The 16,444-nt window shown below is 40.6% G+C and overlaps 1 protein-coding gene across 1 annotated transcript in view; it reads left to right on the top strand.

Moving 5' to 3' along the window:
- LOC114649363 (prominin-2-like) overlaps nt 1-16,444 on the top strand; it is a 123,633-nt gene that overhangs the window by 22,220 nt on the left and 84,969 nt on the right. The window contains exons 5-9 of the mRNA XM_028798865.2: nt 3,983-4,103; nt 4,546-4,609; nt 4,697-4,786; nt 8,934-9,133; nt 9,227-9,301. Of these exons, the coding sequence (XP_028654698.2) occupies nt 3,983-4,103; nt 4,546-4,609; nt 4,697-4,786; nt 8,934-9,133; nt 9,227-9,301 (550 nt within the window). The remainder of the gene's footprint in view (nt 1-3,982; nt 4,104-4,545; nt 4,610-4,696; nt 4,787-8,933; nt 9,134-9,226; nt 9,302-16,444) is intronic.

The raw sequence follows: 16,444 nt of genomic DNA, 5'->3' as shown, positions 1-16,444 counted from the left end.
AAAATGCACCAGTCACTTTAGGAGAACCAGACACGGTTGCAAGTAGCCTTTTTAACTTGACAAAAACACGTTATGTCTTATGTATGTACACCCTCACCATACGAAAACTGCATGTGGGCAGCCAGGTGGGCATGATGGAGTTAAGCTTAGTTGAGATGTTCCTTACCTGTCGGCCAGTTTCCTGAAAAGTGTCAACAGCTTGCCAATATAAACTGATGAAAAACCAAAAAAGTTCTTTAGTTCAAATATGCAGAATTGGCTAAATTAAAATGAAAGTAAAATACAGTCTATACAACATATTAATCATATCTGAGGTTTATTTTATCACATCAGCACACATTCGAATAACAGCTTAGTAAATATGAATTATTTTACATGTAAGTCGTCATTTAGCTGATTTGGCTGCATATCCCGAACTTGTTCAAGGGTGTCATCATTTCCCAGTTCCTCCAAAAGGTTGCATACAAATGGGTGAGAGATAGCATAAATATAAACTGTGACAGATAGGTCGCTCTCACTTCCTTGAACCCTCAGATCAGACGTCAGACACCAGATAAATTTCCAAATGCTTATTTTATTCAGACAATACAGTGCACAAAGCACCCTTCACTCCACAATACTTAATAAACAATCAATAAATTATAATCACAATAATCCTCCACTCCCAGACGCTTAGTCACCCTGCCTCCCAACTCAGCTCGTCATCTAGGATTACCCATGGTGCTTTTATATTCCCTGACCCGGAAGTGTTCTCAATCCTTCAGTCCACGTGACCTTGTATCACTTCCGGGTCAGATAAAAAGTCATTTTCTTCATCCCAGAAGCACGTCATTCCTCCTGTGGCTATGACTAAAACATACTTCCAGGTTATAGGGCACGTTAGAATCTCTGGGCCTCCCTGCAGCGTCCTCTGTTGGCCCCCAAGGTATCCAGCAGGGCTGTGAAGGAAAACTCCAATATCCATGATGCCCTGCTGGAATTTGGGGCCCTTCCATGTTGTAGGGATGGCTCCATCTGACGGCTTGGGGGTGTTGGCCGGGATATACGGCCGGCAATCCCTCACAACACACATTATGCAGTCAAGTTTTCTTTAATAAATTCCTGAATTTGCATGGAAAACTACGTTCATGTGTTTCAAGCTTCTTTTTGTGAATATGTAGGTTTTATAATTCTGAAAAACATGTGGACCCTCTCGCACTGAGCCAGTGAACCAGCAATGTTCCACTATGCCATAGAATAAAAGTGATTATTAAGGACAAAAATGTCAGCATTATTAGGTGAATCATTTCCATTTTAAAAACAGAAACAAATAATCAAGTTCTTATTCAATTTCAGTTTAATAAATTACTGACATATCCCATTTACAGCTCTTATGAAGACTCTCCAAACCATTGCTGACATACATTTTTTTGCAAAGCATTCTTTAAGATTTTCCTTCTGTGTTGGATGGAAATTGTGACCAAAACCTAAAATGCAAATAGTATAATTCATTTAAATCATGTGGATGTATAATCTGTAAAAGATAGACATAGTCACTGGTTTACAGTACATTAGAATGCACAATCAAAAAAGGAACAAAAGCACGGAAAGAAAAAAATAGCAAGTTTCACAACCAGAATGTTTCATCTAACCTAAGCCAAAATGCAAAACGTAAATCAAAGTTGAAGAGCGAAAAGGAATTTGTAACCACAGAAATCTTTATTAATAATAATAATAATAATAATAATAATAATAATAATAATGTGAGGGTTTCAGGTTTAGATTTATCCACAAATTTGGAGAGCCTAGGAGTAAATGACTCTGAACTTTATAAAAGTTGCAGTAATGACACAACGCATCACACACTCCCAACCGAAAACGAAACTAAAATTTCACTTCCTGGTGATTTCACAATTGCCAAACATGAAATTCAATAAGGATGGTTTTTTTATTGATAGGAAACACGTGCAACCTGTACCACACCAACAAGTTCAGTTCTTTTTATGCCTCTTGTTCATGTTAGTGTGGAGGAGTGCAGTACATTTTTGAAAATGTCACATGATGCATATTTTCCACATGAAGACACATTAAAACACACTACACAGAAAGTCACCATTGCCACTACTCCCATTACCTACCAACCTCTTTATCCTAGTTGAGGATATGCACATGTCCATTTATTTCTTTTCCACTGACATCTTTTATTTAAATACTGAACAACAGGCAGATGCCAGTAGAATTCATCCATCCATTATCCAACCCGCTATATCCTAACTACAGGGTCACGGGGGTCTGCTGGAGCCAATCCCAGCCAACACAGGGCGCAAGACAGGAAACAAACCCTGGGCAGGGCACCAGCCCACCGCAGGCCAGTAGAATTAATGCATGAAAATACTTCCAGAGATAAAATAAATATCTTTTTGCTGGAACAGAAACACCATTAATTCAATTTCAAATGAATCGTTTTGCTCACTGCTAGATGTATTTCAAAAATAATATATTTAAAAACTTTTTAAATCAAAAAAGATCTTACCATTAAATTCCTTTAACCCTAAAACCTTGAAGTAATATATTTATTTTTTTTAGAGGCTAGGCCGAGGGCAGGGCAGTGGTAGGTGTATACGGCTTGGCATGGCACCCCACAGTTGCTGAGGGCCCGTCAATTGGAACCCAAGCCTGGATGGAATGGATGACTGCACCTGTTGGTTGGGTGTCTCCTCATTTGCCAGATCCCTTACAGGATAAGCTGAGGAGATGTCAATTTTTAGAAGGTAGCATTGGGACATGTGAGTTTTAAGAAACAGGGAACAGCCTCTTGGATTTTAACCTCTGGTGTTAAGAAAATATTTATTGAGCTGTTTTTAATCTCCACTTGGACACCGTTCATTTATTTATTGGATTATTTATTTATTGAAGATTTTCACTGCACTTTTGGATACAATTTGTTTTGATTTTTGATTGGTTTTAATAAAAGCACTTTTGCACTTTTATGAACTTACCCCGTGCTTTGTGTGAGTGTCCTCATCTGCTGGCTCATCCCTTAGATTCATTATGGGCTGTAGCAGGATTTAAGAGGCTCCCTAGATCAACTCGGAGTGTGGAGCCGACCAACACCATCACGGGCTGTAAAAATATAAAACAAAATCCAGATCACAACCATGACTATCTCTAGCTAAGTCCTTTAACAAGATATACAGTATGCTTTAAATTAAATTCAGTCTGACTGGACTTTCTAGTTTGTTCAGTTTGTCATACAATACAATACATTTTGTTTAGCACTCTTCACTGAATGCAGGCACAGGGCGCTGTGAAGAATCCTCAGATATAAGTACAGATTCCACTAATTACTAAATCCAGAACAGGTACACACATAAATATCAGATTTGTTAAAACACACAAAGAACAAGGTAGAAACTGATTAAACATAAATGGAAACCAACAATATGTGTCCATTAATTAATTGATGAACTTGCCTAGTTGACAACAATGGAGATTAATATTATACAAGAGTAAGTGAAAATCAAAGTCACAATACTGAAGACTTCGGCCAACTGGCCACCATTGTCATGACAACATCTAGGAGACTGTAGTTGTACCCAATATAGCTCCATATCACATTCCTTTTTTAAGTATAAAGAATAGTTTGTATCTTGTGGTGAGCTGGTGGCCTGCCTGGGGTTTGTTTCCTGCCTTGCTTTCCTGCCTTGTGTTGGCTGGGATTGGCTCCAGCAGACCCCCTTGACCCTGTAGTTAGGATATAGCGGCTTGGATAATGGATGGATGGATGGATAGTTTTTATGCTAGTAGGACTGTTCAAATGTAAAATTAAAAAGTGTCATCCTGCAATATCAATTAAAGGCATTGTGGCTGGTTTTAAACTCAGAGCGTAATGTCCCCACAAGGCCTCAGGTTTGTTCACTCAGTACTGAATGTTTTACTGGCATGGGAGGAAATGGAATACACAACAGGCTTTATTGTTTTCATTGTCTGTTTTTGAAAACAGGGCAGGAATGATCCTGGCTTTTCTATCCAATCAGAGGATGACTGCGGTGGTGCAACCAAGTCTGAATGATATAAACAACACACTGGGCAACATCAGCACAGTCATTTCCACCATACCAACAGTGAGTATTTGGCTCTGATTACATTCCTGTCTGAGTTTTGTGTCTTTTTAAAGATAATAAACCTTTTGACATCAATCTTTAGAACTGGCTCAATTCTTTGTTCTTGGCTGCACACTTTCATTCATTCACAAACACAGAGGACTGGAAAAGCAATCTGACAGTTGACGTACATTTGCTAACATACAAATGTAAGAAGACACATTTGGGTGTGCCCATTAAGCTCTTCGACACATAAGGAGTTGATGGCTTTTCTAATTTTTTATATTAGGAGCTTAGTAATTTGAATAATTTAGTGAATATATTAATTTTAAAGTGTAGATTGTGCCACATGACCCTGAATTGAATTGACGTGATCTGAGAATGTCATGTTAACTTAAGTAAAAGGGTAAAAATGTCTTGACATTTTTGTTCTTAGCATTGAACTTTTCTATTTATTTTGCAGAAAATCAACAGTCTCTCTCTTCAGTATGACATACCAAAAGCAAAAATCACAACAGGCTTAAATGGTACAGTTGATCCATTTCTGTGGTTAGGATGGGGCTCTTTAATTTAAAATGGCTTCTTTTACACACGACTCTTTGTCCTCCCTGCAGGTGAGGGACTAACCATTGGAAACACAGTTGTATCTGTGCTTGGGATGTCTGTATATCCGACCCTGGCAGCTGTGCTCCAAATTGCCAAAGGTAAAAACTGCCTTCATGTGAACTGTCTCTGGGCAAAGGTTTATTTCACACCAACACTGGGGGTTGATGCAGAAGAGATAAGGTGCCTCCACTGCCATGTTGTGCTCTTTTGGCCTAGTAAACTTGAATCCAGTAGGATGAGATAAGTATAAAGAAATAATACGCTATCAGTTTCAAAAGACATCGGAAAGCAAAATAAAGTCAGTGAACACACCTTGGCTAAAACATTACAAAAATAATAATTTTGAGAAAACATTTGAATCATAACAAAACAAAAAGAAAATCACAAAATACTCACCTGGATAGGATAAATGCAAATATGTACGAAAATAAAATTATTTAATTCCTAGGGTGGCCTAGTGCCTATGCTTCTGCCTCCAGCTCCTGCTTACTGGGTTCAGATACAATGTCTTTTAGCTGTGTGTGGTGTTTACATGTTCTGCTCCTGTCTGGTTAGTTTTTTCTTTACACTCTTTGGTCCTCACTCTAAAATCCCCATAATGTACCTGTTAGGTTAACAGGTGACTTTAAATGGACTCTCTGAGCAGGAAGGGCTAACAATGAACTGGTACCTGTCCAGTATTGGTTCATAACTGATAAAGAGCACTGCTTGACATAAGAACATAAGACATTTTACAAACTAGAAGACACCATTTAGTCACGCATGCTTGTATAGCTAGTAGCTAAGCTGTCTCAATATCTCTAATGTAGTGAAAAGGTATTTCCATTCAATCATGTCAAATGCTTTTTCTGCATCCAATGACAATAATATTTCTGGGGTGTTTTGACTTTGTTGGTGAGTATATTACATTAAACAGGCGTCGAAGATTGGAGGATAAGTGTCGACCCTTGATAAATCCAGTTTGATTTTGTGATATTACTGAAGGCAGCACTTTCTCCATTCTTCTAGCTATGATTTTTGAGAGTATCTTAACATCATTATTCAGAAGTGAAATTGGTCTGTATGATGCACATTGTAATAAGTCCTTATTTTGTTTAGGAAAGATGGTAATTAATGCTTGGCGAAAAGTTTAAGGTAGAATTTGATTGTCTCTAGCTTCTGTAAATGTTGCTAATAGGAGGGGAGCTAGCTGAGTGGAGAATTTCTTATAAAATTCTGCAGGGAAGCCATCAGGGCCTGCTGTTTTCCCACCTTGAAGTGACTTTATAGCATCTAGTAATTCTGATAGCGCCAGAGGTTTATCCAGTTCCTCCGCACTAAATGTACACATTTGTGGTAACTGTAATGTATCCAGAAATGCATTAGGTTGTGTGTTGTCTTCTTTAAACTCAGTAGAATATAAGGATTTATAGTAGTCTCTAAATGTGTGCATTATATTTTTATGGTCAATGATTTCGTCTCCGTTCATGTTGGTGATTACTGGGATTGCATTGTGAACTTCTTGCTTGTGGATTTGCTGAGCTAAAAGCTTATTAACTTTCTCTCTGTGTTCATAGTAATGATGTCTGGATTTATAAATTAGTTGTTCAGTTTCTTTAGTTGTCAAGAGGTTGAGTTCTAAGAGCTGTCTCAATATCTCATCCAGATTTATCCTTCAATTGCATGTCTTGGTAATTCCAGATTCCAATAACATTTTGCATAAAGAAATAGTATAAGACCAGCACAAAGAAAAGGTAAGAAAAAGAGAGTTTGTTTCCTGAACATTGGGTAAGATGTTTTAAAATGGCTTTTTAACTTTTCTTTCTAAGCAGTTGACATACTAATTACATGTTTTTTTAATCTGTAAGCTGCTCCTTTGCTGCTGTTATATTGTTGTTTTATTTTAAAGACTGTGTTGTTTCTTTTTTTATTTTATTATTGCCGGTGATATTTATATGCTAACTTTGAACCTAATGTAACTTAATGTCCTGTCTTCAGTCCTAAATGCACTTCCCCTTAATTTCCTCTGCCATCCTCAAGTATGTAATTCATCGATTAGTTGAAAGAAATTGGCTTGGTCGACTTTCACAATGTCGACACTTTTAAAGATCTGGATGAGGCCCCCGTTCTGTCTCCTCTGCTCGAGGTTTAATTCCCTGAGTCTGTCCAAGTACGACATATCCTTGAGTCCTGGGATGCACCTGGTTGCTCTTATCTGTACAGCTTCAGGTGTTGTTATATCTTTCTTGTAGCATGTCCTTGGAGAGAATTAATCAGGATTGAGTGTTTTATGGTATTAGATTATATCAGAAAGAGTAATAGTTGTATCGGGTGCCACATGTACTATTGCCCTTTTGTTAGTTTGTCTCTCCTTGATGTATACCAGAGGAAATGGGTTGCTGTGGGGGATAATGGGGATCTGCTCCTTTTAGGAGGAGACACTGCTTGGAATGGACTACTGGCTTAAGGGGATTCAACCCAGAAAGAGAGAAAAAGAAAGAGACGCATACACATCGGGGGTGAAGCAAGGAGAAATAGTGTGTTAGCACAGAAAATCCACAATGGCAGCCATCTGCTGGAAGATGGATTTTTTTTCTTCATGATTCCAATTAAGACGTGTCTCTGAAGATGAACTTTTTTGCATTTGTTCTGGAGCAACCAACTTACTGACCCATAAGACTGAACATTATTAGCACTGGCATCGGCTGGCTGTGTATTCCGTTTTGCTTCCAGGATTTTTTGTTCTCTAACAGCTTTAAAGACAGTCAAACCAGACTGTGGTATTTGTGGGAAACAAGTTAACTATAGCGATTACATCTCGCACCCTAATTGGTTAATTTCTGACTTTGCTCTAGTAATGTGTGACCAGGTGTGAGCTGAATTAACTAAGTAGTCCGCCACAAACAGGTCCCTTTCAAATGAATGAAAGAACAAAAGGATCACCAGGGAATAAAATGCAATTATTTATTATAGCCGATTATAACCATGATAACAATTGCCAAGGAGAATCTTATAACAAAGAACAATGTGAAAACAACAAAAAATATCCACAGCAAACAAATCATATACTAGTGAATCTACTCTATACCAGTGATAATAAAATAATCACAAATACACAAATGTGAAAAATAAAATAAAGCAAACAACCATTCCCACCCCCCCAACACAATCTTACATTAGGTTCAAAGTCAGCATATAAACATCACCGGCAATAATAAAATAAAAAAAAGAAATAACACAGTCCTTAAAAAAACAATAAAACAGCAGAAAAGCAGCAGACTGATAAAATAAAGAAAAAACAAGTTATTAGTAAGTGAACTGTTTAGAAAGAAAAGTTAAAAACCCATTTTTTAACATGTTACCCAACGTTCAGGCAACAAACTCTCTATCTCCTCCTCTACATGCTGGTCCCACCTGTTACAAACGTATTTGTTGTTTGGGGGGGTTATGTCTAAAGTATATATCTTGTCTAGCCATTCATCCATTGTCCAACCCGCTATATTCTAACACAGGGTTATGGGGGTCTGCTGGAGCCAATCCCAGCCAGCACAGGGCGCAAGGCAGGAACCAATCCCGGGCAGGGCGTCAACCCACTGCAGGACACACACAAACACACCAAGCACACACTATGGCCAATTTAGAATCACCAAAGCACCTAACCTGCATGTCTTTGGACTGTGGGAGGAAACCGGATCACCCGGATGAAACCCACGCAGACATGGGGAGAACATGCAAACTCCACGCAGGGAGGACCCGAGAGTGAACCCTGGTCTCCTTACTGCGAGGAAGCAGTGCTACCACTGTGCCACCATGCCACCCTTATCTTGTCTATAAATATATAAATATACTTTTTCATTTCTTTACTGCTTTACATAGAACGTTGATCTGTGGTAAGTGGATCAAACAGGATGAATGTTGGTCACAAAACCTCAAAATATTTCTGTTAAGTATATTAAGCACTACTGCTAATACTTGACTGCTGTTCTGATCTTACGGCTGCACTGAGTTTGCTTAGTTTCCTGGGGTAACAGGTACATAGTGAATGAGTCAAAAATGGAGTAAAGGTTTTCATTCAATGAAATTACCTACATGTAGTTTGCTTATACAAACACACTCCAGGAACAAAGTAGGGTTTGCAAATAAAACATATCAACCTACTGACATAATAACAATAAGTTATCACTTATCCCTGTCTTATCTAGCAGCATCCCCATTCTGGACATGAACTAACAAGATCCACATTTTTCATTTTTTTTATCTCTCCAGACATCCAGACAGATACCAGTTCACTGACATCTATCAACGCCTCCACCTTCTCTCTTCAGCAGCGTCAACCCAATTTGGAGAGCCAGCTGAATAGTGCACGTACTAACCTAACCACGATTATTAATAATCCAAACTGTCAAGGCTGCCAGGATTTAAGCAGTGCAATCAACAATCTGCAGATTGGTGCCAACTTTAATCAGGTGAGCAAAAAGAGCCATCAGAGCCAGGTCCTGGCTGAGTGTAGCTTGTCAGACATCACTCAATGCTTAGTCCTCTTTCTCTGCTGTTCCCAGCTTCCCAGCGTGCAGACTGTACTGAACAAGATGAGGACCATTTCCCAGGTTGACCTTTCATCAATGGTAGATCAGGTAAGTCAACATTCTCTGCTTCCACAGCTGTACTCTGGATTTAATCTGGTTTGTTTCAAATGAAATGATGCTCATCCTGTACAGTGGACCACTGATTCATTAGTATGTGCTGAACTCTTACATCATAGAAGAGATAGGGGCAATTCAGATCCTGGTGGGCCATCATAGCTTAAACTGTTCATTCCGACTAATTGGCTGGCTTGAGCCTAACTTTAATTTTTCCTCTATGGATTTAATTTTTTGAAAAAAATCATTAAAATGTTTTATGTTCCAGATCAGGGGTCGCCAACTCTGGTCCTGGACGACCACCGTGGCTGCAGGTTTTCATTCCAACCCTTTTCTTAATGAGTGACCTGTTTTTGCTGCTAATTAGCTCCTTTTGAACTAATTTTAATTGATTTGCTCTTGAAGACTCAGACCCCTTAATTGTTTCTTTTTCCTTAATTAGCAGCCAAACATGAGATCCAAAATGAGCCAAAACAACTGGTGTTCATCATACAGTATCTGAAAATAATGTAAGATGAAGGTCTCAGGAATGTCGATCTGCTCAGGTCCCCAAAACATTTTAATGGTGCTCTTAGAAAAGAAAAAATCAATTTCAGAAATGTCTGCTAATGCACCACGAGAGCAGCAACAAGCCACGAAATTAAAGAACGGGTTTAATTAACGACAAGAATCAGCATCTCATTAAGCAGCTGCTTGGAGTAAAATTAGTTGGAGTTTGAGGCCCTGACTTAGTTGGTCTTCTGTTGGCTCCCTCACTTCACATTTCATTTCTCTTTGGGAGCCATTTAAGGAAAGAAATGAAGCAATTCAGAGGAACGATTAAGAAATTCAGGGGTTAATTCAGAAGTTAATTAGCAGCACAAACAGGGCACTCATTAAAAAAAGGGTTAGAATGGAAACCTGCCCGCCATGGTGGTCCTCCTGTACCAGACTTGGGGACCCCTGTTCCAGAGCACTGAAACCTCTGTTAGGCTCCAGCTTTAACAAAATATCCATATTACTAACCGAGAATGGTATGGACACAGGTACACGGCAATGGGACCATGAGACATACTGCGCAGGCGCGTACAGCGCGCATATCATAAACCGCACGCGAAGTTGTATCCACCGCGCACGAAGGAGTCACGGCCCAAAAACGAAAGAGCTCAACTGACGTGAATGAGAAATGAAGCAACAACGCGCCCATGACTAACAACTACCGAGAGCCACACAAAAAAGATGACTCTGTGCTGCAGCCCAGATTCAAACGGAAGAGGCTACAGAGGCCCCACGGGTCCATAAAGTACAGAAGGCGCCATACAGTGCCATAATGTGAGTGGCACTACTGCGGAGTGAAGTTAGGAATAATGTGCTGCTTGAGTCGACTAATGTATTTCAGGATACCCAACGCCGGGGGTAGGCGAGCGAAGCGAGCTGGGGGCGGGGCCCCCTTGTCTTCTTCAGGACAGATGCTCCCATGTAAAAAGGGATACAAAAGTGCTTATGGCTTGGTGGCCACTGTAGTAGTTTCTCATCGTCAACTGACTTTTGACTGTAAATATGTAACAATTAGGAATTCAGAAGGATGGATTAAATTAAATTTTTATGCACAAAAAAGTGAAAGTACAATGTGCCTCATTTAGTTTTTCATTGTGTTACCCACCTGTTTCCTTGAGAAGCATTAGCTCTCCGGAAATGTGTTCTTTTGAAATTGCAGCATGTTAAGTAACCAACAAATATAGAAATATGACATACAAGACGATATCCCTCCCTTAGTGATTACAGCGGTACACAAAATAATCACATGAGCGAAAAGGATATACTTTAGCTTACTTTACTGACAGTTTAACGTGGTATTACAGACTGGAAGCTTATGACAGACTCTATCAAGCTTGTGGGGGTCTTGATCTACGCAGTCTGCCATCTTTCGTCGCCACGCTGAAAGGATTTTCCGGATGGAGGACATAGTCTTCCGTCCATTAGCTTCAAAGTGTATTGGCCATAGGTCCATCCTTATATACTGGTTGCTCCACATGCAGGCTCTTTCTCTGGATCCAAACAAGGACAGGAAAGGACTCAAACCCCACCTTCAAAAATACAGGAATAGCACAATGCCTACATGCAGTTCTCATTCTCCTAACAAGGAAAGAGGATTTTGTGCTGATAGAGGACAGAAATATACTAGTCTGTCTTTAGGCTGACTATTCAATTCTCCAGTTGTCTTTTGGCTATCTAATCCTGTGCTTGGCTTGGCAATTCTAAATGCTGAGCCCCTGCGTACCATACTTGGTCTGCCGGTATGAATGAATCCATAATAGTGAGCACAGAGACAGTGACATTAAACTTAATAACAAAACATATTATAACACCACCCTAGCGGATATTTCTGAGATCAGCCCACCAAGATGGGTTGCGTATGAAAAGCAGCAGTTTTAAAAGACTAGGAGCAATGTTGCTCTGCCCACATTTTCTCATTTTTTGTTTCCTTAGAGAGGTGTCATAGCAGTTTAGTGGTTATTATGCAGCCTCACAGATCTGAATTCCAGGCTCCCAGTTGCTACCGGTATGGAGTTTTTATGTCCTCCCATACAGATTTTTATCAGCATGCATTGGTTTTCCTCATACTTCCCAAATACTTGTGCAGTAGGTTTATTAATATTTCCAAATTTGCCCTGTATGAGTATTTGCATCTGAGTGTATGAGTGACCCCAGTGACGGACAGGCTCCTTGTCCAGGTTTGGTACCTACTTTCTGTCTGAAACTAACAGCATTGATTTAGACCATCTGAGCATGTTATTGACAATTTACTGGTCCTTCTTGTGAATATTTGGTTGATGTTTCCTTGAATGTTTCTTCTTTACCACTGGGTCCAGTTCTTCTATGACAAGTATTGTATGATGTTGTCTCACTGCCATTCACTTTCTGAGTTGGGGTGCATCGAGGATCAGCCCTGTGCCCTTTACTCTTTACCCTCTGCATGGATAAGGCCACAGAGGACATACAAACGTGGTGTCCCAGGGCAGCTACTACAACTCTAACTAGCCAACCTGTGGCGTAGCATACGCTACATAATTATGTATTGATGGTGAACACTTCCTGAACAACACAGTTGTCCAAATGGCGTGGGTTTGTAGACACCACTGTGAGTGAATGAAAAGATAGACTTCTGGAGAGAGCAACATACAATTGTCCGTGACTGAAAGCGGGATCATCTGTGACGAAGAAGGCACACTGGTGAAAGTTACTTCGTCGGTAGGGATAAGTGTCAGTACTTGTAGATTAAGGTGTAGCGAGTGTTTGTTGTTGACGCTTAATATAGCTTGCGTACTGAAATGTTCCGGAGTCACAGTTGAGAAACACTTTATTAGTGTCATTCAAGCACAGGGAAAAAAATGAACATGTGAAACATCCGTAATGTAATAAGCCACCAAGAAAAGTAACATTGCAACAATGCTATCTATGACCCGATCGTTGTAAACAGAAGTGAAAACAAAATCAAGCCCGGTGCACCGGTCGTGCAGCTGTCGTCTGTGCACCTCTGAGCCACGTTGTCCTTTCATTGTTCTTTGCGGTTCTGCTTTTCTATATATAATCCACCAAGTCACCTGACCATGGTAGTAGCGAGGGTTTGGTGCGTACACAGGGCAGGGACGTATTCAGAGGGAGCATATGACCCGCACTTACTGGGTATTCCTCGTTTGTGGGGAACAATTGCAAGCACCGGTGCCCATTACGAATGGGGTTCCATGGCTTACCCATGCCTGTCGGCGCCGGGTAGACACACATTGATCCATTCAGTGTAGCGCGTGTGCAGTACTGGACATCACATACCTGTTAATGCTCAATCTCACGTGGCTGAAAGCCACTTGTCCCTCTAAGAAGTTGGATGCCTACCGCTTGGCGATCGCGTAACTATTAAGCAGGAGGGAGTCTCATTCGTTTTTGGAATTAACCAGACTAATCGCTCCACCAACTAAGTACGACCATGCAACACCACGCACAGAATCGAGAAAGAGCTATCAATCTGTCAATCCTCTCCGTGTCCGGGCAGGGTGAGGTTTCCCGTGTTGAGTCAAATTAAGCAAGATTTGTGCGTGGCGAGTTGTTGCGTCCGGGCACATGAGCAGGCACTGTGAATGCCTTGAGAGCGTGGGTGGACACGTGCTGGGGAATAATGAGTATCTATATATCTTCTTAGATATAGACAGTGTCTGATAGTTGTGATGGTTTTACACTCCAGTACATTGTGGTGAACGCTGGCAACAGTCAGGCAGGCAGGCGTATTAGGGTCGGTGCTCTTAGAGTTGGTGGGCGTGTCTCTCTAGCGGTTCGAGTTCTTGGGCGGTGCTCTGTCGTTTGTATCCCACGGTCGGACGACTTGGTGGATTATATATGAAAATGGAGCCGAAATCAAAAAGAATAATGAAAAGTCAACGTGGCTCAGTGGTGCAGGTGTACTGTAGCAGAGACGAAAGTGAGTTGTTCCGTCCGGGCACATGAGCAGGCACCGTGAATGCCTTGAGAGCGTGGGTAGACGTGTGCTCGAGTTGGTGGGCGTGAGTTGGTGGGCTGGGCTTTGTGAGTTGACTGACATGGCTATTTTTTGCGTATCCCATGGTTGTCTTCCGGCAGTGTGAATGCCTTGAGAGACAGGGCGTCTTTGTTTGGTGAGTTGTTGCAGTGTGCAAGTTAAAAGCTGCAATGGTTTTACACGCTGGTAACGGACGGGCGGGCAAGCGTTCTCGTCCCATGGTCTTCAAGTTGGTGTGCGTGGCTCTGTGAGTTGTCAGCGTATCCCATCGTCTTAGCTTTGGAGGGCTAAGAGTAGTTTATTTATCGTGCGTATCCTATGTTTTACACGCTGCATACAGCGATTCACATCCGCGATAAACATGCCTCTTCTTAGATGGTCCTGCCGCGTCCACCCTCATTCTCGAAGCTTACACACCGCCTGGTCAATGGTCTTAGAGTTGGTGGGCGTGGCTCCTTCCTGCGTGCGCCATGGGTGTCTTACTTGTTGGCGGCTTAGTGAATTATATATATAGATGATGTTCTGCTGACAAAGGAAACATATTGAAATTTCTTGGCATGGATCAAATGCTATTAGGTAACTGCGGTCAACTTTGATCTCAAGATGCCAAGATACCTCAAGGTGAAGATTTACAAGACAGTCATCAGATCAGTCGCCATGTGTGGTATAGAGTGTTGGCCAATTTACTTTATTCTTTTTTGAAAGTGCTAGATTTTTGATTTGATTTGATATACTTTATTGTTTTTTTGTATGACCATTGGAGGTCAGAGCACATTATACAGTACCCTCTGAGCAATTTCCAGGTTAAGGGTCTTGTGCAAGGGCTCAACAGAGTAGGGTAACATCTGGCAGGATTTGCAACCTTTTGGATACCAGTACAGATCCTTAAATGTGCATCCCATCAGTAAGTTCATCTTGTATACTCTGATTAAAAATCCAGGTTAAGGCTGGAAGGGCTCCGTTACAGAACTGTGTAAGCTGGTGTGTTTAGGACACACTGGTTGTACTTCTTCTATAGCTTTTTGGAGGGTTCTGCAAGCCAGCGTGATAGCTAAGGGATCTCTCTTCTATTGACTAGCCTGTAGCTGTGTTGGCAGGAACAGTTGTGCTGGAGATGAGTTCTATTGTCTTTACGTATTGTTGGAGATAAAACCAGATGGACTGTATACATGCTGAAGAAGGAATTTCTGAGATGAGTTGAGATGAGCTTGATCACATTTTCCAATGCCGTTTTAGAGAAGCTTATTTGGCCTGTTTATCAGGAAAAGTTCATTTCAGTACAGTATATACAATGCCCTCCTCAAAGAAACTATGAGATGTTTCTTCTTCTGTGAGCCTGTGATTTAGCTGATCAGTCTGGGTAGGCCATCTTATAGTGGTAGGATTGCTCTCTTTCCCCAGATTACCCAGGTAGCTAAGGTGTTACTTGGAAATGTTTCTTCTGTTTTTTCCAATACTCACACATTTTTTTCCCTGCAGCTTTCTTGGTGAATGATCTAGCTATTTTGTCTTAGCTGGCCTGTTATCTGAAGGCATTTGCGCATACAGTGTACTCTAAAGTAGCCAACAGATCCAGTTAATGAGTGACAGAGATATTTCTTATGTGTCTTCCCCTCAAACCTGCATAACCACAGTTGTAACATGAAGAAATTGTTTTCTACAATTTTCCTTGTAGCTGACGTGAAGATGACAGCTATTCATTTCTGTAACCAAAGTGATGATAATGTCGCTGGGAATGTTAACACTGTTCTCATGTGAGGCTACACTGGAGGTGCATGACTCATGTCAGTCGGAAACAAAGGCAGCCAGTTCAGGCAGAGTTAGCTGGTTTTGAAAGAGCTAAGCCACTTATTTTTAAACAGTAACCCTTTTCAGGTGACGATTTGAGTAGCCGTTTGCATGACCAGGATGGCTGTTTTCTCTGAACCTCCTTTCTTGTTTTCACATACATATACCCTGCTGTCATTTTTGTATTTTGGTAATATTCTCCTGTTGCCTATGGCTAAAGACATTGAATGCTGTCAAAGGCAGATGTGTTGAACATATAGACGATCGGAAAATTTGTGAAACTCTGATGTGAGGAAAAGCACAGCTGTATTTGCATGTTTTGACATGAGACAGGCTGTTTTTTTTCCCATGCATTCATTTAATTTTCTATTAGTATATGTTGCTCCTAACAGCAGCCGGATATTTGATTTGATTGGATATACTTTGTTAATCCATTTATGATATGCTATGAATTGTTTTTGTGCTGTTTGTAAGCAGTGACTGAACAGTGCAAGTGGTAAATTAAAGACTTGAATTCTTTTCCCTGTTCAATCGTCATTTCAGAAAAAAGCAAAAACAGCTTATGTGGCAAAAGAAAGTGAAAGCTTCAATGAACAGATACACATATTGGATGGATCATTGAAAGTGTAGATAACGACAAGTCGACGGTAACATGAAATAGAGACACCACCCAGAGGACATTGTCAATGTTCTGACCTCAGTATTTAGGAATTTTAGTTTTAATTGAATTCAGTTCTAGCTTTGAGCCCAGCACACTGGCTTCTATACCACATCCGCAATTCTGCTTATATTCAGAAGACAGTAAATCTCAAAGCAGTCAGTGTCATAATAAAAACTTG

This window comes from Erpetoichthys calabaricus, chromosome 1 (assembly GCF_900747795.2).
Source record: "Erpetoichthys calabaricus chromosome 1, fErpCal1.3, whole genome shotgun sequence".
In the NCBI taxonomy this organism is placed as follows: Eukaryota; Metazoa; Chordata; class Cladistia; order Polypteriformes; family Polypteridae; genus Erpetoichthys; species Erpetoichthys calabaricus.
The sequence above is the reverse complement of the archived record's forward strand: the minus strand, read 5'-3'. Positions and strand labels throughout refer to the sequence as shown.